The 26,462-nt window shown below is 34.5% G+C and overlaps 1 protein-coding gene across 2 annotated transcripts in view; it reads right to left on the bottom strand.

Annotated features, from left to right (window-relative positions):
• The window catches only part of LOC131150686 (uncharacterized), a 47,262-nt gene that overhangs the window by 13,122 nt on the left and 7,678 nt on the right, over positions 1–26,462 (bottom strand). For both annotated transcript variants that reach the window (XM_058101559.1, XM_058101560.1), the window contains exon 4: positions 12,611–12,680. In XM_058101559.1, coding sequence (XP_057957542.1) covers positions 12,611–12,680 — 70 coding nt within the window. The remainder of the gene's footprint in view (positions 1–12,610; positions 12,681–26,462) is intronic.

Raw genomic sequence — 26,462 nt, 5'->3', positions numbered from 1 at the left:
AACGAGAACCAAACAAGAGATTGGAAGGATGCATTGATCAGATCGAACAGTATGGGTGGGGAAAATAGTTCATTGCTTTGTGCTTCATGTGGTGGAAGAGTGCCTCACTTGGGGCAGGTAGGAGACAAAGCTGCAGACTGACATAGGGTTTGTTCTTTCAAAGGACAGGAGGTGTGGTTTTAAATAGCAGTAGCAGCAGTCAAATGTCAATTAATGGATTTTTTGGCTTCCTGATAACGTTACCCTAATAAATTTGTTGGAATAAAAGCCAGTCACAACCAAGGTCTTAAATTTTGATTTTGACTCAAATTTCAAAGCTCCAAAAGTACGGAAATTTTGACGGAAATTTTGATTTCGATGTCAATTTCAATTTCGATTTGAAAAAATAACAAAAATCAGTTGTAAAGCATGGAATTCTTTATGAAACTTTAAAAATGGTTAATATACATAATAATTTAAGTTTTAGAACTAATATATTACAAGTTAAATATATCTATATTGTGTATAAGGTGGAAAAGTTGTAATATTGTATGTGTATCAAACATATTTGTAAGATAATGTAATTAAACATATTCAGTTTATAGAAATAAAATTCATAAATCATTTAAATATTATTTGTCATACAAATAATGATAATTTAGACATGAATGGTTAAATAAAATGTTGTTGTAAGTAAATAATTACAGATTTCCCATTCTAGGCCCAAAAACCAAAATCAATGTGACAGAGCCAACCAATACCACTGCAAGTCTCCCAAAGATATGTAGCAAAAAAAAAAAACATGTAACACCCACAAAAATGAAAGATAAGTCACTCTACTACAAAGAAAACTCCTTTGAAAATTCTAGCATTCCTTTCTATCCAAACACACCAAATTATAGCCATAATGGAGAATTGCTATAAAGCTTTCCTACTCTTTCCTTTACCAAAGCTTCTAAACATGATGAAGCAAATGTCTTCAATGTGGACGGACACACCTAGCTCTCACCAATTATAACAAATTATTCCAAATAGCCAACGTGTAAGGACAAAGAAGAAACAAAAGTTCACAAGTCTCTCCACTACTCGAGCAAAGGACATAAAGATCCGAAGATAGGACTTTATTGGGTCTTCTCTTCTGAAGTAGATCATTGATTTTAACTTTTCCAAGTACTGCAGTCCAAATGAAAGCTTTTATTTTCAAAGAAGCTTTGGCTTTCCAAATCAATGGATGCAAAGCAAATTTATCTGCAAAAGGATCACAAGTCAAATAAGAGAAATAGGATTTACAAGAGAATTCCCCACAAGTATCCAAGCTCCAAACCCTTGTCACTCCCCAAATGATTATGAAAAGAATCAAGCAGCCAAGCCAAAAGAGACAGCTCATTAATCTCCCTCTTACTAAGATTTCTCCCAAAATGGAAATTCTAAGAATGCATTCCTCCTTGCAGAAGAAAAAAAACGGAAATAGAAGTATCACGGAAATTTAATACAGTAAAAAGATGAGGGAATTTAATAGACAATGGTCTATCCCCCTCCTAATGGTCTCTTCCCAAAAACGGATTTGCTCCCAACTGCACACTGAATACTGGACCTTAGGAAGGAAATAATTATAAATCTGAGATACAACCTTCCATAGGCTTGAATAAGTAATACTATTTCCCACTCTGTCCCACCCATTTTGTAGTATTCCAAATTTACTTCAAATTACCTTATGCCAAAGAGAATTAGATTCTAAAGGAAAGCGCCGTAACAATTTTCCTACCAAAAGATGTTTTTGGACACCAAACTACCCAGACCCAAGCCTCCCTCCCTTTTAGGCCTACACAAAGTCTCCACCCTACAAGATGATCTCTAGTCCCCTCTCCCCCACTCACCCATAAGAAATCCCTAATGAGTTTCTCCAACCTCCTACCCTACCCAAACTTAGAGGTATTCTAAATAGAGAAAGTTAATAGTTAATACAAAGGTATCGAAGATAGACAAGCGTGAATGAGGTTAATACGACCCCCTAAACTGAACAAAGCTCCTTTCCAACCCTCCAATGTAATAGCTACTCTTTCAAAACAGAGGGTACCAGAAAGAGTTAGCATTAGGATTACCCTATGGGGCCACCTAGGTACATAACAGGTCAATTCAAAACAGCACACCCTGCTAACCTAACACAAGGGTCCACATTGATACCTAAGCCCACCAGAACAGACAATTTCTCAAAGATCTGTAAAATAGTCAACACATTAGAGAAACATCCCTCATTATATGATAGGAAGAGAATGGTATCACTTGCAAACTGAAGATGTGAAATGATGTCCTCGTTACCTACCTTAATCCCCTCCACCAACCCTCCATCTACACCTCTCTCAATCATTCTATTCAAACCATCCATCACAATGGTAAAAAGAAATTAGCAATGGATGAGTATAGGGGGAAAAAGAGTTGGAATGGGTCAAAAAACGATTTAAAAGAATATACCCCCGAATTATCCAAAGCCCAAGACCGAGTAAAGAGGAAAGTTGTATCAACTCTCCATCATTTAGAGATTTTCTGAAACGAAACCCCAAAAAACCAAAGGGCTAACCAAATCAACCGCAAAGAAAAAAATCATACCATCCTACCGTAAGCACAATCAAAAGAGATGGGGATAAGATGTGGATAGAAAATCATTCCCTAACCACAGGTATTTCCAAAATCAAATCCAAGAACCCCTCCCCACCACAAAATTAATGTGAGTAATGAATAAGGGATAAATCTATGAAGTAGATATCCATGGACTCTTCAATGAACATTGCAGACTAACACCGGTATCCCACCCATACACACCCAACCCTTTATGCCAAAGAGAATGATCTTCAAAAGGAAAATGCCATAACCATTTAACTAGGAAAGTGATGTTTTTAGACATCAAATTTACAAGACCCAGCCCTCACGCCATTTTAGACCTGCAAAAATCTTTCCACCTTACTAAATGATCCTAAAAACCCCCAAGTCTAGACCATAAAAAATCTCTTATAATTTTCTCAATTTTATTTACAATCCCCACAATAGAGGAGTGTGAAGGGGAGGAAGTAGATGAAGGGAGCTAGAGAACTAGCCAATTTTAAGAGTTAAATAAAGTACGATGGGAAGGGCTTAAAGAAAAGTTTCTTCAATTAGTTTGTGTAGAGTTTTTAATGTTTCGTGTCTTATTTTCTTTTTTTCTCCTCTTTTTAAGCTGTAATTCTCTTTTTTTTTTTACTTATAAAAATTCATTTTCCCATTGAAAAATGAAAAAAATAAATTTCATGTCTCAGTTTGCTTGTCTTTGCTTCCCACTCACCCATTTCAAAGTGCGCAATGGCAACAAGATTCATTTTTGGGGGGGATGCTTGGATGAGTAAGGGTTCATTGGAATTTATGTTGCCTCGCTGTTTTAAACTTTCTTCCCTTCACAGTGACCCTATTAGCGCCTTTTTTACTTTCTAGGGAGGATCTTTTCTTGAGATTTCCACTTCTTCAGCAATCTCCACAAAAGAGAGGTTGAAGAGCTAAGCGCTTAACTAAATACTATGAAGTTTTTGTACCGTCTGATAGAGGAGATGAGAGGGTGTGGGAGGTCAATTCCTTGCATTTTTTTCTGCCAAATCTTTCTTTCTTCACCTCCTCAAATCCCCACACCCATTTTTTTTTCCCTTTGGAACCACATCGTTTGTGAGGCGAAGGTTCCCTTCAAGATTCAATTTTTTATCTAGACTAACGCACGCAATTTGCTTTAGATTAGAAGACCTTCAAGACTCTCAATCATGACATATGTGATGTGCCACAATTCCAATGAAACAAATGTTCACTTCTTCTTACACTGCAGGGTTGCCACCCATATCAATTCCCTCGTTTTGTGCATTGATGAAGCTTGAGTGCCACATCAAGCGAGAGCGAACTTTTTCTTGACCATTATGTGAGGCATATGAACTCAATTTGTACCCTGCATACTAGATTATTTAGTCCTATATGAACTCGCCAACTATTGGAGTTCATTACTTGAATTCTTGGACTTTTCTGCATTTTTTATGGTTATCCTTCTCGTTGTAACAGTCATAATTTGATATTTAATGAGATATTTCGTGTTTTTATACGTTTCACATAGGTTTAGTAATAGATTATATTTATTTTAATACTAGTAATTTACTTTTTTTTTGTTCTCTGTGAAATTTCATATGTAGAAGTCCTAATGAATTTAAAGTCACCTTTAACGTCCACATCATGCCATTAACCATTGGTTTGAAAGGTTCAGGATTTGGCCAATTCAAGATTTGGTTACGGTTTGTAATTTCTCCAAACAGAGATCGGTTGGATTTCAGTTTCCCAATGAAACCAACCCATGTTCAGATCTAGTAAGGGAATGGACCAACAATGTAAACTTGTTCCAACAAGAAACAAACTTTCAATGAGCCAAGATCAGCCAATGATTGTCAAGTTAATCTCGCAATAGGAGATCAAATTGACAAAACACGCAGCTAGAGTTTTATGAGTATTTTCGCAGTCCTCAATGAAGGAGTTCAAATTCATTAGCTGATTAATTAAGAAAAAATAGAGTTAGAAGGAGCTATGCTAAAATTAGATAAAGACCACAAGAAAATTAAATTTCATTAAAGAAACTGAATGACAGTCCAGGGCACCTAAATTCAATACAAATGATCAAATAGGTCGGAAACAGACTCACAGTAATTGCAAGTGAGTCATATTATGTGCAATTATAGTCATGTTTTTACTTTAAAAGATGCTAAGAGGAAAAATTCAAATGCATGTATTTGTGCTTTTTTTTTTAATCAAAATACATTTGAAACAGCGTTATTGATGTGCTGTCCATGTATATGAGTGTTATTACCATGTAAGAAAACTCAAGTAGGCAATAGTAAAAGCAATGCTAAACTAACTGAAATATAAACATATAAATTAAAATTAAGCAATGAAATTTTCAATACTTAAGATGTAACTTTAAAAAACATTTTAAGGTTAATTCTTTAAAAAAAAAAAAAAACAATAGCAGGAAATACTATAAAGTTTTTAAAATTAGAACTTCTAACTTCAAAACTAATAACTTTTAAAACAATCTATTTCTTTTAATTACTTTCCTCATATGTATTGCATTTATATATATTTCTTATGTTATTATTTGGGATCTTGCTCAATTTCATACTGTTTTTTTTTCTGATACTTACAAATACACACTTTTTCATTTTTGTATGATACAAATTTCTTATACTTATTACGGTCATACTTCTATGTAAAAATGTTATATAGTGAGTAGTAGTTTTATGTTTTATAGATAAATCATATGAACATTATTTTGATATATTTAGTTACAAGAAATTATTTTAATTGAGTAACATTCCAGTCATTTTCACTAAACGGGTAACAATCACATACTTGAACCTTCTACCAATATTTACCAAAAACAAACCAAAAAAAAAAACACACACATATATATATATAGGAAACTGTTATAAAAGATGCAGGAAAATAAATAGAAAATTAAATAAGACGAGACGGAAATTACGTGGTTCGAATATACCTACTCCAAGGGCGGATGAGATCAGAACTACACTATTTTGGGGACGAATTACAAAGTAATGTGGAACTAGCTTTGTACAAAATATCTCTCCCACTTTCTTTTATATCTCTCCTCTTTTTTTCCACTTCTTTCTTTCTCTCTTCTTCTTTTTTCTCTACTCCACTGGCTATGTGGGAGGAGGCTTTTATAGCCTTCACAAGCTAGCTAATGTTGACTTTATTATTGCAAACATATGGGGCAAGTTCACATGGGGACATAATTAGTGCAGACATATGGAGCAGGTTCATGGGGACATTAATTAGTGCAGACATATGGGGCAAGTTCATGGGGACATGAATTAGTACAGACATATGGGGCAGGTTCATGGGGACATGAAGAGGTGGACAAGATATGGATGAATGACAACCACCCTCATCCATTCATAACACTCCCCCTTGGCTGTCACTCATAGATTAACTTCTTCTATTAAAATCTTTAAGATGTCTCATTCTGATGAGATGAACTAATTTCTTGAATGTTGTAATAAGCAAAACTCTGGTGAATAAATCTGCTAGATTATCACTTGATCGGATCTTCTGAACATCTATATCACCATTCTTCTGGAGTTCATGTGTATACAAGAATTTTGGAGAGATATGCTTTGTTCTATCACCCTTTATATATCCTCCTCTTAGTTGAGCTATACATGCAGTGTTATCTTTATATAAAACTGTTGGAATATCCTTAATTGATTGAAGATCACAATTTGCTTTGATATGAGAAATCATTTATCTGAGCCATGCATTCTCTACTAACTTCATAGATAGCTAGAATTTCATAATGATTGGAGAATGTTGCTGTAATCGTCTGCTTTACTGATTTCTAAGACAGCAGTTTTTTCATAAAGAAATACATATCCAGTTTGAGATTTAGCATTGTGAGGATCAGATAGATATCCAGCATCTGCATATCCTATTAGTTGAGATTTGGAATCAAATGAGTAGAATAGACCCAAATCAGATGTACCTCTCCAATAGCGTAAAATATACTTAATTCCATTCCAGTGTCGCCGAGTAGGAGTATAGTTATATCTTGCTAATAGATTTACTAAAAATGCAATGTCGAGGCTTGTACAATTGATCAGATACATTAGAGAGCCGATAGCACTTAAATATGGTACTTCAGGACCAAGTAATTCCTCCCCCTCATCATGAGGTTGAAATGGATCCTTCTTAACATCAAGTGATTGCACTATCATTGGAGATCTCAAAGGATAAACTTTATCCATATAGAATTGCTTTAACACCTTTTCGGTATATTTAAATTGATGAACAAGAATTCCGCGATTTACATGTTCAATCTGTAGGCCAAGATAATATTTTGTCTTTCCTAAATCTTTCATCTCAAATTCCGCCACTAAATAATTAGCAGCTTTAGTGAACTCTTTAGGAATCCCAACTAAATTCAAATCATCAACATAAACAGCAATTATAGCAAATCCGTATTCTGATCCTTTAATAAAAATGCATTGACAAATTGGATTATTTATGAATCCCTCTTTCACAAGGTACTCACTTAATCAATTGTACCACATGTGTCCAGATTGCTTTAATCCATATAAAGAACATTGGAGTTTAATTGAATATAAATTTCTGGGTTTTGCTTGCGGCCATTTAAATCCTTCAGAAATTTTCATATAAATTTTACTATCCAATGATCCATATAGGTATGTTGTTACTAAGTCCATAAGGCGCATGCTCAATCGTTTAGCGATTGCTAGTGCAATTAAGAATCTGAAAGTGATTTCATCCATTATGGGAGAATACGTCTCCTCATAATCAATTCCGGGTTTCTGCGAGAAAACTTGTGCCACAAGCGTTGCTTTATGTTGGATAATTTCATTATTTTCATTTCGCTTGCGCACAAATACCCATTTGTATCCAATGGATTGGACATCTTCTAGTGTCTGAACTACAGGTCCAAAAACTTCTCTTTTTGATAGAAAGTTTAATTCTAATGCTATAGCCTCTTTCCATTTTGGCCAATCACTTCTATATTGACATTCATTAACAGATTTAGGTTCAGGATCCTCATTACTTCTAGTAATGTCAGTAGCTACTACATATGCAAAGGTATTGTTGGCAACAATTTTATTTCTATCCTACATTTCTCCTGTGTAATGAATTGAGATCTCATTATTATTTCTAGGTACCTGTCCCTTTTCAAGGGATGTCTCTTCAGGAGTTTTCTCTTCAGGAGATTCCTCTTCAAGAGGTTCCAAAATAGAGATTTCATTTTCAAGAGAAACAGGTTTGTGAATGTCGAATGGATTACCCACCTCTGTAACCTCTTCTGGAGTGTTTACAGATTTCAATTTTCTCCTTCTGGGAGTTTTATCTTTCGCACCAACAGGCCTTCCACGCCTATCTTATGGTTTAGGTTCATTAGCCGATTGTTGTCCTTCAGGGACATCAATACGTGCTGGAATATTTGCAGCAGGTATATGAGATTTTAATATGACCTTAGTATCTGCAAAAGAATCTAGTTAATTTATTTACAACCCCTTGCAAATGAATAATCTTCTGAACTTTAAGTTCACTTTGATTTGTGCGAAAATCTAAATGACATAAACTCATGGCATTCCATGTGATTTCATATTGTGCTTCAGGCACTAATTTTGCTCCCCCTAATGTAAGGAATACTGCTTCATCAAAATGACAATCTTGAAATCATGCTTTAAACAAATCACCTGTTAAAGGTTCAAGATATCTAATAATAAAAGGGGAATCAAAACCAACATAAATACCAATCTTACATTGAGGATCCATCTTAGTTCTTTGAGGAAGGGCAACAAGAACATATATACTACACAACCAAAAGTTCTTAAATAAGAAACATTAGGTTGTTGCCCAGAAACTAATTGCATGGGTGAAAGATTACTGTAAGCAGTTGACCTTATACGAACTAAATATGTAGCATGAAGAATTGCATGTCCCGAAACAAATAAAAGGCAATTTGATTCTCATACTCATAGATCTAGCGGTGAGTAGAAGTCTCTTAATAAAAGATTCAGCTAAACCATTTTATGTATAGGTATGAGCAACGGGATGTTCAACATCTATTCCAAGTGACATGCAATAGTGATCAAAAGTTTGGGATGTAAATTCACCAGCATTATCCAAACGAATTGAATTAATTAGATAATCGTGAAAATGAGCTCGTAATCTAATCAATTGAAAAATATGTCTAGCAAATGCAACATTACGAGTAGAAAGTAGAGAAACATGTAACCATCTAGTAGATGCGTCAATTAAGACCATAAAATATCTAAATGGTTCAGATGGTGGATGTATTGGTCCGCATATGTCACCACGAATTCTCTATAAGAAACTAGAAGATTCAAGACTTACTTTTGAAACAGATGGTTTGACAATTAATTTCCCTTGAGAGCAACTATACACATGAAATCATTTAATAAAAGAATCTTCTAGTTCTTTAGTGGATGACCATGTGAATTCTCAATGATTCTTCGCATCATTACATCTCCTAAATGTCCAAGATGATCATGCCAAAGTGTAAATAACTTTAGGTCATTACAGTTCTGGTGCAATACATTATATAATTCAACTGCTTTAATCTTTGTATAATACAATCCATAAGATAAAGTTGACAGTTTTTCTAAAAGTTGTTTCTTTCCAGAAATAATAGAAGTAATATAAAAGAATTCTTTACTACCTTCATTTGTAGTTTCAATGTGATATCCATTGAGTCTTAAATCTTTAAAGCTTAACAAATTTCTTCTGGATCTGCTGAAATATAAAACTTCATTAATTTGTAATAAAGTACCATTGGGTAACTTTATATTAGCTCTTTTGAAGCCTTCAATCAAATTTGTAGAACCAGATAATGTATTAACATTTGTTGAAAATATATTCAAGTAATGGAAATATTTCCTATCTCGAAGAATTGTGTGTGTTGTAGTACTGTCAACTAAACAAACTTCTTCCAAAGACATCTTAGAATTGATCAAAGCTTTAAGATAATTCACACTACAACACATATTTTAAAAATCCCTTGTTATAATTGATCATAACAATAATACAATAATTTATTTATTAAAATACAATATTACTTACTATATATCTTTAAAAATTACATCATTATTTTCATCTTGATTTACAAGAAAATCAGCAACATCAAGATAAACAGAGTTGGATGGCCCAGCATTAAGATCTATTGGAACAACATTATTAGCAAAATTTGTTTCAATTTTTTTACTTTTTTCCTTTCTTTTATAAAGGCTTGGTATAGATCTACCAAGTGTCTGGGCGTACGATAGGTACGCGACCAATGACCTTTTCCTCCAAATCTGCAACATTCAGTTTCATGTTCTCAAGGTCGCTAATTTTGATCATTTACCCGCTTCTGGGGGTCGTCCCTCTTCTGAGGGATTGCAGCCTCACGTTGCTGTTAGTGATTATTTCGACCACGGCCACAACCATGCTCACGACCATGCCTGCAGCGTTGTCCTTGACCACGAGATGTATTCATATTCACTTCGGGGAATGGGGTCGAACCAGTTGGACGAGTTTGATGATTTTTCATCAAAAACTTGTTATTTTACTCAGCAAAAAGAAAATATGATATAAGTTCAGAAAATTTAGTAAATTTCCTCGCTCTATAGTAAAATTTTTTTCTAACATGTCTTCATTAGTAATATTTTCACCAGATAATTTTAGTTTCGAGCTAATCTTATGCAAAGCTGAGTTATATTCACTAACTTATTTTTAAAGTCTTGCAACCTCAGGTGCAACCATTCATATCGAGCTTTTGGTAAAATCATAATTTTTTTTGCGGTAAAATCTATCCTTTAAATTTTTCCATTGGATAAGTGGGTCTTTAACAGTGAGATATTCAGTTTGTAATTTTTCATCTAAATGATGACGAAGGAAGATCATAACTTTTGCGGATTCCTGCAGGGATGCAGTATTTCGATCTAAAATAGTGTTTCCCAAGTTCATTGCATTTAGATGGATATCAACATCAAGAATCCATGATAAATAATTGTTGTCTTTGATATCAAGGGGAACAAATTCAACTTTGCATAGATTCAACATCTGAATAAATTAACAATAATAAGGCAATTTAGAAAACAAAATGTAAAAACTGAAATAAAATTGAGATAATAATATAATATTATTTCCACCCTTCTAGGGTGCTTAAATATGTTTCTTCAATAACATTATTTTATTTTTCACAATTTGCACTCTTCAGGAGCATGATTCCAATTTACAATATTAAATTGGGTAATAATTTACCACCTCTTTCAGAGGTTAAATATACTACTCTTCTAGAGGATAAACGGTTCACCTCTTCAGGAAGTCGAATTTAACATCTTTTCAAGAGATTAAAAATATAACCTCTTCAAGAGGTACATATTTACCATCACTTTTGGAGATTAGATATATAGCCTTTTCAGGAGGTCTATCTCTTCTGGAGATTAAATATATAGACGGGAGATTTAAATATATTGCCTCTTCAGGAGGACAATCTCTTCGAGAGATTTAAATATATATATATATATATATAGCCTCTTCAGGAAGACTATCTTACCATCTCTTCTGGAAATTGGTACTTTTTAAACTTTAAAAAAAAAAAACACATATTCTCTTCTGGAGAATATTATATTCTTATGGAGTAAACTTACAAGAAATGAATAAATTAAATACGAATTGAAGAAATAACTCAGTTGATTAGAGTCTCAAAGATGCAGGAAAATAAATAGAAAATTAAATAAGACGAGACAGAAATATTACGTGGTTTGGATATACTTACTCCACGAGCGGATGAGATCAGAAATTCACTATTTTAGGGAAGAATTACAAAGTAATGTGTATTTGGCCTTGTACAAAATATCTCTCCCACTCTCTTTTATATCTCTCCTCTTTCTTTCCATTTCTTTCTTTCTCTCTTCTTCTTTTTTCTCTACTCCACTAGCTATATGGAAGGAGGCTTTTATAGCCTTCACAAGCTAGCTAATGCTGACTTTATTAGTGCAAACATATGGGACAAGTTCACATGGGGACATAATTAGAGTAGACATATGGGGCAGGTTCATGGGGATATTAATTAGTGCAGACATATGGGGCAGGTTCATGGGTACATGAAGAGATGGACAAGATATGGATGAATGACAGCCACCCTCATCCATTCATAACAAAAACATAATTGTATCTATTATTTTCTTTAAGATTTCATAATTGTAATGTATATATACACACACACACACATATTATTTTCCCAAATTTTTTGTGTCTTTCGCTAGAGATATATAGATTTGCTTTTGATGAAAAATAATGGTCAGTGAAATTAACACAAAGATATATTTGTCTAAATTTTATACATAGATATATTAAATTCGTGAAAAATGTGTCATTTATTAATCTTTCAGACTTAGCATGCCATTATAAGCCTAAGTTTAAATCTCACTAAAACAACTGCCAAACAATTAAAATCTAATCACCTAAAACCTACAGATACCTCCCTGCCCCAACAAAAAAAAAAAAACACTTAAATAAAAAAATCAAGGGTTCAACCCACAAACATCTTCCAAGCCTTTTCAATCCCATTCATAGGAGTAGGGCTCAACCAATCCCAATCAAAGTCAGTTGCAGCTGCCTGCAATCATTATAGAAAACTCCAGATATTGAACTGCCAAAAAGGTTAAGTTGGCAAAATTCTAACAAAATTACATTTAGTTTAACTAAATTAAAATTCATATTCCACTTGATCATTAATTCAACATCCAGTTATAAATCCTTCAACTAGAAACCTGCAACATTCAAGCATCTGCCTCCTTTAAGCATAATTTGTCAGTTAAATTATCCATAATCTGAAGAGTAATTTTTTTTAACAGAAGATTCTAATTCATTATTCGCCACAAATTAGTATACTCTGCAGAAATCATCAGATGAAAAATTTCTACACCAAATCTAAATACCTCCTTGTGAAAACCACAGATCTAGAGGCACTAATGAAATAAAATAACAAAATGAAAATGACATAAATTCCATGTTTGGTAAATATACAAAAATTGAAGCATACCGCTGGAGAGGTAACTGAAGACAATGAGAAGAGCCTGTCTTCAGGATGGAATTTCCTGGACCGCTTTAGGCTGTAGAGAAATGTCAGAATAATTTTGTCACCGAAGGATCCATCCCAAGTCTAAAGGAAACAAGTATCACAGACGCATCACTAGTATTAAATAAAGTAAGGATCCACAATTTCCATAACAGAGGAACCAGAAACATTCACAATTATATCTTTGTCTTTTCATTGGAATCTATGAAGTACAAAAGTATGTAGGACACAACACAAAGTGACATGGATGACACAGAAAAACAAAATTAGGAAAAAAAAATTAAAATTAGGAGATGGCATGCATGGAAATGATTGTGGATTTATTCTTCACTCTTTGTTTTTTGGCTTTCTTGTTTCTTTTCCTTTTTATTTTCCTTTTTGTATCTATTCTATTGTCTCACTTAATATAATTTTTTGATTCACTAAAAAATAAATATAGAAACAAATTAATGTAATGTATCAACCAAATGTAAAAATAACAATAATAACATGGACCATTGTTGATGCCAGTTTCCATCCACGAGCCACATGGCAAGGATCAATATGGAGAAATGAGAATAAGATAAAAGCAAAGTCACCACTTCATCTTTTGGGAAAGGGAGAAAATGAAGAAAACCCTAATGATCTATTAAAAGAGGTGTGTTTGGGAAACTAGTTGTGCGTAAAGAAGGTGTTATGTGACATTTGTTCTAGCAACGGTAGGGGGGGCATAAAACAAACAAGAGAGGGAAGAGGAAACTTATGCCCAATTCTCCCACATTAAAATTTGAAAAAAAAAAAAAAAATACACTCACATCAAGTTGAATGAAGAGAGTTTGAAAAAAAATCATGTTGAGAGGAGGCACGCTCATAGAGGAAATTAGGAAGGTTTGGCCTTGAAGCCACTCTCTCCTCCATTGAAGGTATGCTTCCTCTTCACTTTTCTTTTTCTTTTTTTTTTTCACATTGTTTTGCCTTAAATCCTGTTGTTTGAATATATGTTCTCAGTGAAGACCACATCTTCTCCATAAAGAATGTATTTTTTCCCTTTTGCTTATATTATTCTTGATTTCTAGCATGTAAACACCCTATCTCACCATGTTCTTTTCTTGCTTGAATGCATGCTCTTCAAGTGTTCCATACAAGCAAAGGAAAATCATGCCTTTGACATAACAAAATGTGTATGATAGGATCATGGCTCTACTACTTCTAATTGGTGAAATTATGGAGTTTGTTCCTTGTTTTCATGGCATGTGAACTCGATAGTGGAGGGGAGGGGCTTTTTTGATCCAATCAACACCAGATTGTCATGCTAGAGGGTACTTGTGGCTTTTCCCCTTCATCTATGTTCTGAGTTTAGACATCCGCCGTAGAGGAAGCAAATCAGTTTGCTTTAGAACTGTGGCAGCAGCCATGGCTATTGTTTGGTGGTGGTGGTGGTGGTGGTGGGTGGGGCAGGTGGTTGAGAGAGAGAGATGGAAACAAGTTTTGGAAAAAGCCAAAGAAGAAGCTTTCTGGCAGCTATAGGATGTCACCAAACAGAATAGAACAGCCGGAGCACCTGCACTGGCAGCAAGGATTGTAGCAGCCGCAGGGAGCCCATAGTGACTAGGCGGTGGCATCATGGTTATGCAGCGGTGTCGTCATGGCGAAGCAGCAGTGGTGACTGCATGGGGACTCTGGACTACAGCTATGGCGAGTGATCATGGAGGAGAGCTACAGGACGAGGACACCTTTTTTTGGTGGGGGGGGGGGGGGGGGGTTCACATTACCCCCCATGCATGATTTTCTAGTCTAGACCGGGTTTGACCTAACCAAGCCAAGTTTGACCCCCTAAAAAATACAAAAAAAAATTGCCAAAAATCATCCAAAAAACAAAAATTATAAAATTCAATCAAATTAATATTTTCACATAATATTTCTATTTTGTGTATTATTAGATTTTTTTTTTAGGTAGGTTCATTATTGTTATCATCATCATCATCATTACTAGCCTTTGTATTGTTAATATTGAAGGGGAGCCTAGACGAAAGAATAAAGTTGTTGTCATATGACTTGGAGGCCATGGGTCCAAGGCATGGAAACAGCCTATTACAAAAATGTAAAATAAGGGTGCGTACTATAGACTCATCGTGATCTACCCCTTCCCAAACACCACACACACAAGAGCTTTGTGCATCAGGATGCCCTTTTTATATTGTTAATATTATTATTAGCATTATTATTATCATCATTTGCCAATAGTCAGGTTTCTTTTGTGAGTGGCCCATTTTATTTATTTTTTATTATTTTATTTAATTTGAAGAAAATTTCCAAAAAATCATATAATGCTCCAATAAATTCCCAAAAAAGTTTCAAAATCAAGAAAAATACAAAACAAAATGCAAAAAAAATAAAATAAAAATAAAAATAAAAAAACAGCAAAATCAAAAGTAGAAAAAAAAATGTAGAAAACCAAAAAAAAAAGTGATTGGAGGCCTTCTTTAGAGTGAGCTCATCTTTTGGGCAAATTTGGTTTTTTATTCTTATTGACAAATTTGGTCTTTTCTTCTTATTTCTTTCTTTAGTTTTTTTCCTTTTTGAATGGTCGATTATGATATCCTTAGATTTTCTTTTCAAAAACTCCATTTTTTCCCCCAAAATCATATTTTTACTCCAATCATATTTTTAAATTAGAAATCCCCTTATCAAATCTTACTTTTAAATTCAAATTCTTTTACCAATAAAAAACTCAATTAATGACTTACCCTCTCCTTTCAAAATATTGAAATTAGGATTTTCAAGCCCTCTTTCCTTCCCCTTTTCAAATTCTTTCCATCTAAAAGTCACGTGACTTGACAATAAAGGCCATGTGGGCCATCCCTTCATTCCCTGCCGTCCCAAAACCACACCAATGTCAATGTTTGGTTTGGGCATACAAGGGAAACATTCACACTTCCCTCCTTTTTCAAAGTCTTTCAATCTAAAAGTCATATGGCTTGACAATTGGAAAAAAAAAAAAGGCCCATGGGCCATCCCATCCATCCCAAAAACAAACCCTTACTGGTGTTTGTCATGGACGTATAAGGGAAACATTCAATCTTTCCTCCTCCTTCAATTTCCTTTAAGAGAAACATCTAATCAATGACAGCCTCCGCTACCAAAATAGATGTTGTAAGGTGTCTAACACCTTCATTATGCATAACTAGACTCCCATACTCACCACTCTTTTCGTAGATCATTAGGATTTTCTTCATTTTTTCCCTTCCCCAAAATATGAAGTTGTGACTCTGCTTTTATCTTATTCTCATTCCTCCATCCCAATCCTCACCACATTACACCTGGATGGAGACTAGCGTCGACAATGATCAATGCTTAAAACAATAGTCATATAATTAAGAATTAATATAATTAAATCAAGTTTAGTCATATCCAAATCCCACAATTTGTTTTGTAGACAACCCTTCAACTTATTAAACAGTATTCATTAAAAAGCTTTTGATCAGATTTTCTTCTCTTTCGTTTAAAATTTATTTTTTGCTTATGTTACACTTCTTTACTTACTTTTGTTAAAAAAAATAAAAATAACCTGACCGCACAAATCTTGGAAGCATGCCAAAGTTGCCCAAGAGCCATAACCATCCCATGTTGAACTTTAAATTTTATATTTCTTTTTCATTTGGACATATACAGATGTGTGCCATTGTCAATGTGCAATGTGTCACAATGCCGCATAAGGTGTGTACGAGGGAGATCATGACCATCTAGGATAATTTAGGTTTCAACCTTAAAAGGTTTTTATGGGGCAAAACTACAAACAATACCTCAATGAGTCGAGACCATTATATTTAGTACCAAATTTCAAAACAGGCACTGCCATGTGGGTGGTGGATCCTTAAAAAAGGTTGGGCCACTCGCAAGGGCGTCAGAGATGAGACACCCACATCACACATATACTTGGGAAATCTTGCCCATATAAAGATGATTTAAGCTTCAACCAATGAATCATGACACGGGCTAAAGCGAAATATCTTCATCCACTAAAAAAATGGATCCAAGATTTTCAAATTGTCAGATTTCTAGGGAATAAATTAGGAAATTCTATTTTTTGAATAAAATCTGAAATTATTATTACAATTTCTAGTAGTTTCAGTTTCCTGTTTTCTAGCCTAGAGATCTGCTGATTTTGTGGTGATTTGATTTGTTGATTTTGTGGCCTTCCTAATTTGGTGGTCTTCCTCTACTATTTATCTTGTAATCGTGTCTCTTGAAATTCAATAAGAATGGCTATTCTTCTTCTAAAAAATCCTTCATGGTATCAGAGCCTCGTGCTCTTTTTCTATTTTGTTCTTTCTTCCGATGACGTCGTATAAGTTGGCGATGAGTATGATTGGCGCCCAAAGAAATCCTACCGACTCTTCCGATACTTCCAAAACCAATCCACCCAATCCCACTATTCCTCCCAAGTCTATATCTACTGATTACTATTCCCAAAATTCAGCCCTTTATCTCACGGTTACAAAACTCAATGGCCGTAAGAAACCATGGTGCATACTATTCCCAGAATTCAGCCCTTTATCTCACGGTTACAAAACTCAATGGGCGTAAGAAACCATGGTGCGAGCATGGCCAAAAACCGTGGCATACAAAGGAGACGTGTTGGAAGCTTTATGGTAAACCAGCAAATTGGAAGCCAAAATCCAAACGTGACAATCACGCCTACCAAGCCACTGCTAAAGACTCAAGAGCCTTCTACCAACTCGGATACAATCCCTTTTACCAAGGAGCAATTAGAGCACCTGTACAAATTGATTCAATCTACAAAACTGTCCTTAACTCCGTCTTGTTCTTTGGTACAGAAGGGTAACTCTCTTGCTACTACGTTTTTAGGAGTTATTCCTAATTTTGTTCATTCTTGGATAATTGATTCTAGCGCAACTGATCATATGACTGATTGCTCCAAATTGTTCTCATCCCATAGTCCGTGTGCAGGCAATAAAAAGGTCAAAATTGCATATGGTTCACTCTCAGTAGTTATCGGGATAGGAACTATCAAACTCACTTCGTTGTTAACTCTCCATGATGTGCTCCATGTTCCAAATTTGTCTTGCAATTTGTTGTCCATCAGTAAAATTACCTCTGATCATCAATGTCAAGATAATTTCTACTCTTCTTATTGTGAGTTTCAGGAATTAACCACGAGGAGGATGATTGACAATGCTAAGGAAAAAGATGGACTCTATTATTTTGACAATGAACCTAACTCGAGTAGACAACTTCAAAATACTTGCTTAAATTCTATTTTTGCTTTCAAAGATAATGATATCATGTTATGGCATTATAGGTTAGGTCATCCTAATTTTCAATATTTAAAATACTTGCTTCCCAATTTATTTTGGAATAGAAGTCCATCTTCTTTACAATGTGAAGTTTGTCAGTTTGCTAAACATCATCGTGCATCCTTTTCCACCCAACCCCACAAACCAGCTACACCATTTACTGTGATTCATAGTGATATCTAGGGCCCATGTAGAACATCTACATATTATGGCAAAAAATGGTTTGTGACCTTTATTGATGATCACACGAGATTAAGTTGGGTTTATTTGATAAAGGAAAAAAATGAAGGGGAAACAATTTTCAAAAATTTTTACACCATGGTACAAACACAATTTCAAAAAAATATTCAAACATTGCAGAGTGATAATGGTAGAGAATATTTCAAAAGCATTTTGAGCCAATTTTTTCTTGAAAAAGGAATTGTTAATCAAAGCTCTTGTGTCGACACTCCGCAACAAAATGGTTTGGCTGAAAGAAAAAACAAACATTTATTGGAAGTAGCTTGGGCATTGCTTTTTACCAATCAGGTAACCTAAATATCTTTGGGGTGAAGTCATTCTTACTGCTACATATCTCATAAATAGAACACCTAATAAGGTTTTAAGCTTTGAAACACCTTTTGATGTTTTTCATAAGTTTTATCCAACAAATCAATTGTCTTCTTCTTTACCATTAAAGATATTTGGTTGTACCGCTTTTGTTCATATTCATCATAGTCATAATCGAGGAGAACTTGAACCCCAAGCCACAAAATGTGTGTTTGCTGGTTATGCTCCCACTCAAAAGGGGTATAAATGTTTTGAACCCTTTTCCAAAAAAGTGTTTGTTACCATGGATGTTACATTCTTTGACTTACATCCTTATTTTATGCCTCATTTCATGGGGGGAACCAAAAAAAAAGATTCGGCTATGTTTCATGATTTTTTCCAAACTGAAGAGTCACAAAATGATCCTTCTCCAACTTTGATTATTCAACCTGAAAACCCAAGCTTTATTATACCAGGAGAAAGTGAGTCGAGTTTTTTAGATACTGAAAAGGCAGGTCTTCCTACAGTGTCATCTTATGATGTTCATGATCCTATAATGACTAACAAAGGAGAAACATAAAAAAAAAAACACCATAGCATTGGTATCATTTGACATTATCTACTCGTGACAAAGAACAACTCGAAAGAAAGGGTCTTCCAATCCTTTACACTGTCCAGAATCCATAAACCCTCCGAGTAATGTCCTCACCGAGCCTTTACCTCATGTTCAGTCTATTTCATCTTCGAGTTCTGAGTCCTCTAGATCTGAACCTGAGTTTCGTCCAAATCCTAAGTTCGATGATTCTGAACTTCCCATTGTTGTCCGAAAGAGAGTGAGGTCTTGCACCCAACATCCATTGTCCAATTATGTGTCATATGAAAATCTCTCACCTGTTTTTCGTGCTTTTACCTCACAATTGTCTTGTATGAAAATTCTTAATACTATGCAGGATGCTCTAAAAGTTCCTGAGTGGAAGGAGGTTGTCTTCAAGGAGATGAAAGCTCTTGAAAAAAATGGCACATGGGAGTTAGTTGATCTACCAAAAGGAAAGACAATTGTAGGGTGCAAAAGGGTGTTTACAGTCAAGTATAAATCTAATGGTTCTCTAAATGGTAAGGGATTCACTCAGACCTATGGCATTGATTACTTGAAGACATTCACCTCAGTCGCAAAGCTAAACACTGTAAAAGTTCTTTTGTCACTTACAGCTAATTGTATTTGTGACTAGCCTCTGCAACAGTTGGACGTAAAAAATGCATTTCTTAATGGAGACCAGGAGGAAGAAGTGTACATGGATGCACCTCCAGGATTTGGTGAAAAGTTTGGCACAAAGGTGTGTAAACTGAAGAAGTCCTTATATGGGTTAAAACAATCACCAAGAGCCTGGTTTGAGAAATTCACTCAGTTTGTTAAAAATCAAGGGTATACTCAAGGGCAAGGTGATCATACAATGTTTATAAGACATTCCCAGGATGGGAAGATAGCGATACTGATTATGTATGCAGATGATATAATTCTCACTGGAGATGGCGTACTTGAGATGAACCGATTGAAGACTTCCCTCTCATCAACATTTGAGATCAAGGACTTAGGATCTCTGAGGTATTTCCATGGAATGGAGGTTGCTCAATCGAAGAAAGGGATTGTTGTATCCCAACAAAAGTATGTCCTTGACCTCCTTAAGGAGATTGGGATGAGCGGTTGTAGGCCAGCAGACACTCCAATAGATCCCAAACAGAAACTTGGAGATGACAAGGAAGGTGATCCAGTGAATACAACTCGGTATCAAAAGTTGGTGGGCACCAGGCAAGGGTTTACTCTTCCAGAAGACCACACAGCAAAACATAGAGGCATACACTGATGCAGATTGGGTAGGCTCAATTATTGACAGGAGATCCACATTAGGATATTGTACTTATGTCTAGGGAAATATGGTCACATGGCGAAGCAAGAAACAAAATGTGGTTGCAAGGAGCAATGTCGAGGTCGAATATAGGGCTATGGCTAACGGAGTATGTGAGATGCTATGGCTGAAGAGAATTGTTGAAGAGCTGCGGATGCCAGTGAACATGCCAATGAAGTTGTATTGTGGTTGCCATAAGTATTGCTCAAAATCCAGTACAACATGATCGCACGAAGCATGTAGCGATTGACAAACACTTCATAAAAGAGAAGATTGATAGTGGAGCTATTTGCATGCTTTTTGTTCCTACTACTCAACAAATAGCCGATATCTTCACCAAAGGACTTTTCAGACCTAGTTTTGAGCTCTTTGTAAGCAAGTTGGGCATGATAGATATCTACGCTCCAACTTGAGGGGAGGTGTCAGATTTATAGGGAATAAATTAGGAAATTCTATTTTTTGAATAAAATCTAAAATTACTTCTGCAAATTCTAGTAGTTTCAGTTTCCTGTTTTCTAGCCTAGAGATCTGCTGATTTTGTGGTGATTTGATTTGCTGATTTTGTGGCCTTCCTAATTTGGTGGTCTTCATCTACTATTTATCTTGTAATTGTGTCTCTGGAAATTTAATAAAAATGGTTATTCTTCTTCTAAAAAATCCTTCACAATGAAATCTCTAATTGGAGCGAATAATAAAAATTGCACACAATATCTGCAACATCATATCCATCAAAGCATCAATAACAAACTAATACCATTAAACTCCCACATTTGGGCAAGCTTTTGACTATTATAGAAACAAATTGTTCAACTTTTTTAATTTTGAATATGATTTATCATGCATCACAATATTTTAAAATTTCATTTTCAAATTTCCCTCTTGTTGTCACTCTTAATGGTTTCTTTGCTCCTTCCAAAGCATGACTGCTTTGCTAGTAGTTCTAAGATGCGAAATTTTAACTTATCCAAACCTTCCACAAACTTGTCCACCAAGAGTGGAGTTTTTTATGGATGTCCTCATTCATGCTTCCACCATTCATGTTTTGAGATTCCCATCTAAAAGAAAAACAACAAATTTTGCTCAAAAAAAGTTGCCATGCAAGGTTTTAAAACTTTAAGTTAAACAAGCCTTTCACAAATTTGACCATCAAGAGTGAAGTGTTTTATGGATGTCCTTGTGCATGCTTTCACAATTTACGTTTTGAGACTCCTAACTAAAAAAAAAAAAAATCTTGTTCAAAAAAGAAGCTTTGTCATATATATTAACTTAGGGAGCTACAAAAAGTAATTCTATTTAATGTTTTTCAACAAATTATTGTCATTGATTTATGGAAAATAGACAAAGGTAATTGCTATAGAACTGGTTTTAAAACTCAAGAATTATAAAATTTGCCAATTTCCAACTTCTTAAATAATTGCTTCAATAGCCAAATCAACATGTTTCTCACAATTCGGAGCATTGAACTATAGTACAAAACTCGTATCTTCCTAAGACTAAAAGCGATGACATGGGAGGGATAGTGGGTTGACTTGATAAAACATTAATATTAAGGCTTAATATAAATCGTTGGCCCAAAATATAACAGCTTAAGTTTTAAGATGAAGTAGTGATTTAACACGTACCCAAGTCACAGTCACCACAATGCCCTAGGTTCAATTCTTATTGCCCAACTTTATCATTGGTTTGTTAAAATTTATCTTATTCCCAATAATGGGTGCTATTCATGTTTGCTTAACTCTTACATTTCCACTTGCAATGAAGCACCACGTGCAAAGGAGTGTTAAGTCTTAGTATGCACTTTTGCTTTGGCCCACAACCTAATAACTTAAGAGGTTATTTGGCATCACTATCAAAAATTATGAAATCAACACCAAAAACGAAAACTAAAAAACAGAAACAAAAACTAAAAACAAGCAACATGTTTGATTAATATTTGTAAAGTTTAAACAAATTTTAAAATTACAAAAAAATGCTCATTTTCATCTTTAAATCAAATAATATTACAAAATATTAATAAAATAATAAAAGTGCAAAAATAATGAAATTTAAAAATACTATAATAAAAATAAAAATTATTTTAATTATTTCACTTATTTTTTGTATTTTCAAAGTTTGCTTTACAATAACAACCTTATTGTACCTGACAATATTGGAAAAATAGTAAAAAAAAAATTGTAATTAGCTTTTATTATATTTTTTATTTTTTAAAAAAATTATGCATATATGTAATTAAATTATATTTAAATTCATATGATCATTTTATTTTAATTTAATTTAAGTTTAAAAAGAGTGTATAAAATGAATCATTTAATCTAAAAAAACTATTTCTAGATATTAAAATTTTTGGCAACAAGTTATAAAAATAACTGAAAAACATAAAATCTAAGTTTTCAATTGTGTTCACGAACAGCTGAAAACTGACAGCAGAAATAGAAAACTAGCAACATTTAAAAACACATTTTCATAATTTGTTTCACTGTAGAAATAGGAAAAAAAATTGGCAATGATACCAAACATGTCCTTAAGCTTTTATATGAAGTGGTAAATTAACAGTTAATTAGGCATGGCACCGACATGTTATGGTTTGCAATTTTGGAAGCATTTAACAATGGAGAACATAATTGTTTACCAATTATTTGGGAAATAACACAACTTATTAGCTTAAAAAGCTATGCATAGAGCATAACTGCTTAAAAGATCTAGATTGAAAAGCAAATCATCTATAAACAGCATAATACTCCTTCTTACCTTGTCTTTACCTTCTATCCCCTAAATACTCGAAGCTTAATCCACAATGCATGTGTGAACCATGGAAGACTAGAGCACAAATTTTCTCTATGAAAATTTTTCTAGTTTTCATGTATTTGTTTCTAAACTCAATCTAAATCTGTTGGTAATCTAGCTTCCCCAATGCCAAACAAAAGAAGGATGGTGAATTGTGCCAAGAAGACAACATGATCTTAAATTTTAAGAAAGTTGTCAAATTATTTGTTGAAATTTTTACTTTCCACTACCCTCAAAATCAAAATGACAATCAATTCTGGTATTACAAAATTTCCATTGGAATGTCCATGAATAATCTAAAAGTGATTGAAATCTCAAAATTTCAGCAACTTTGTCAATATTTTGACAAAGGAACAAAATTTCCTTGAAATTCACTTATGAGGTACAAAGCCCTCCAACTAGGAATTTTAGGATAATAAATCTTCATTTATATTGGAAATACATATTATTCCAAAAAAGTTATGAATGATAGCTTTACGGCTTTTGAAATTTTATGCAAAATTGAACTTAAACATTAACTGCAACATGCCAACATTAAATTAGATCTTTTATATCTTGTATTTCTTAACAACTAATATTTTTAACAAATTTATGAATTTCATTTATATGAATTAAATGTATTTAATATGGCTATTGTATTGCACTTACTGCGCCATATGCACCACATGCTTTTCATTCATGTATTTTATTTACAATATTTTAGTCCTAAATCTTGCATTGTATCTTTCTCGTTATTTAGTGTCACTTGTTTAGTATTACAGCCCTATTCTAGTGAGCATGAGTTCATAAGGGTATGATGGCCAGTGTCATGTACATGACACATCATAAATAAAGAGGAAAATTATTGCTGTAATTAGGTCTTCCAGTTCACTAAACATTCTTAACATGGTACCAAACAATGGTCCCAAGACCTATTCCCCGAGTGCCACCGCCACAGCCCAACTGAGCCCTAGATTTCACAAACATATGCACGTCTGCCACTGTAGGAAGGTTGTACGCACCCCCACAAGCCTGAAACTACTGCAGCAGTTGTCAGACACAGCAGCCACCAGAAAACTCTTGGATGACACTACAAGAACAGAACCATAAAAACCATAAGAGATTTATAAACCAGCAATAATTGCCTGCAGATATCAACAATATATAGGCCACAAAAACACCATCTCTGGTAGCTCCCCCATGTGCCCTCACACACCAGTTGAAGGCTGACAGCTCTGACTCCATGCACCCACACTTGTGGCTTTGTTAAACCTTGTTTTTTATCCAATTTGTTCCAACACATTTTGAATCCCTCTATAATACATGGTATAAAGTTGTGGATCATGGATTTAGTCTAAGATCCAACTGTCATAGTCTTCACTCACGGCGCTCCATTGAAGATGTTAAGAGACTGTTCGTCGCTAACGGCTGAGCACATTGCAGCTGTGGCAGCTGTGTCTGTGTGTTTGTCATTTGCTCCAATTGTTTGTATAGTTCATCATTGGTCTTGTTTCGGGGTGTCAAGATGGAGTCCATGAATCCCAAGAAGTATGTTTCCCTCATGACTACCACAATTACAACCAAAAAGTTGAATGGGATTAACAACGCACAGTGATGTAAGGCTGTCAAGATCTATTCAACAACCTTCAGCAGGTCAAAACACTTGTTTCAGTCCAGACCCAATGATGACAAACAAAGAGATGTATCGGTTAGGAAGATGCATTGATGATTGATTATCTCCCTACAATGGAATTTGATGGAAACCTAGATCGCATGAATGTGTATGCATCTGGAGGTACGGAAAGAGATTTGGAATTATGTCAAAATCTTATATTCAACATATACACTATGGAGTACTTTATGGGAGACAAAAGTGTTATATAGTACTTTTTGGAGATAAAGCGTGTCCATAAGAAACTCGACACTGTACAACCCAAGAAAGTAGATGACAATCTTCGGGTCCTCAAAGATTTAAAGCTTGAGTTTGAACTAGCACAATCCCAAATTATTGTTCGTACAAAATTGTCATCATACAAAATTGTCATCATTTGCTAACGTTTATACTCTCACATACACTTCGTGCCGCTTCCAATAGTCATTCCTCAATTCCAAATTCCAATGCTCTAACCTCTAGCTTGCAGAAGTATTGTTTGGTATACAAAGGGGTTCTAGCTGGCTACAGGATTGCTATCCCATTCAAGTTTACTCGTGGACAAGGGGATCATACTACATGCATCTCAATGGAGGATTATTCAAAGTTCCTACAGTATCAAGCATCCTAACAAACTTCTTTTCTCATTGCATCTCTTGCTCAAATAGGTAACCTTATAGCCTACTAGTCATCCCATATCTCTCCCACTAGTCCTTGGGTCATACAAGCCTGTCACTAACAATATGACAAGTATAACCAACTTCTTTTCTTCCCTCTAGTATTCTAAAAACCTACCTCGCATTACGTCCAGTACTACATTTAAAGAAATAAGGAAAGTAAATACACTCCCTTTGTCACTTTGTGTTTTGTATATTCTTCAATTCCCTTTAATCTCATGCCTATTAGTAAGATCAAAAATTAATGAATTGTTCCATAACCGTCTTTCCTCATTCTTATGTTATTCAAGACTAGAAGACAAGGATCATCATTGGTAATGAATGGGTAGATTACACTACTTTGAATCGCTATCTCCTTCTAGTGTCTGCACTCATGCAGCCATACCACTTCAAGTTCATTGTTCCCTTGGAGATCCTTCATCAAACAAGTTCAAATAGTTTATTCCTATCTTGGGTTTTGTATCTAGTCTTGAGTGTGGAACTTGTTATTTTAGAAAGCACTTTGTGTTTTGTTTGCTTCCCGTGCTAGCAAACATGCAGTAAAAGCTATCATCTTTGGATAAGAGAAAATTTTATTAATGACTAAAATAAAGTACGACAAAGTGTCCTCAAATAAATATAACAACCAAGAAGATTACAAAAGAACTGCCTTCCAATCCCTTTAAAGTTCAGACAGCAATAAACCCCAAAAGAATCCAAAACAAATGAGCCTAAAAAGAAGCTAAGGACACCACTCTATCCCATGGCAAACAAGGAGGAGTTGTACAATCCTTAAATGTTCTCACCTTCCTCTTACTCCAAAGAGTCCAAAGGATAATGAAAACTGCACCACTCCATAACAAGTGGCCTATATACTTGAGTCAAAACCCCAATGCCTAACGATCAAGAGATCTCCCATGTTCCAAGGCCCACCCAAGCTTTGCCTAAGCAAGAGAAAAGAGCATTCCAAAAATAAGTAACCACCTAACAGTGGAGGAAAAGATGAGCTTTGATTCA

The sequence above is a fragment of the Malania oleifera genome, chromosome 3 (assembly GCF_029873635.1).
Source record: "Malania oleifera isolate guangnan ecotype guangnan chromosome 3, ASM2987363v1, whole genome shotgun sequence".
NCBI lineage: Eukaryota > Viridiplantae > Streptophyta > Magnoliopsida > Santalales > Ximeniaceae > Malania > Malania oleifera.
The sequence above is the reverse complement of the archived record's forward strand: the minus strand, read 5'-3'. Positions and strand labels throughout refer to the sequence as shown.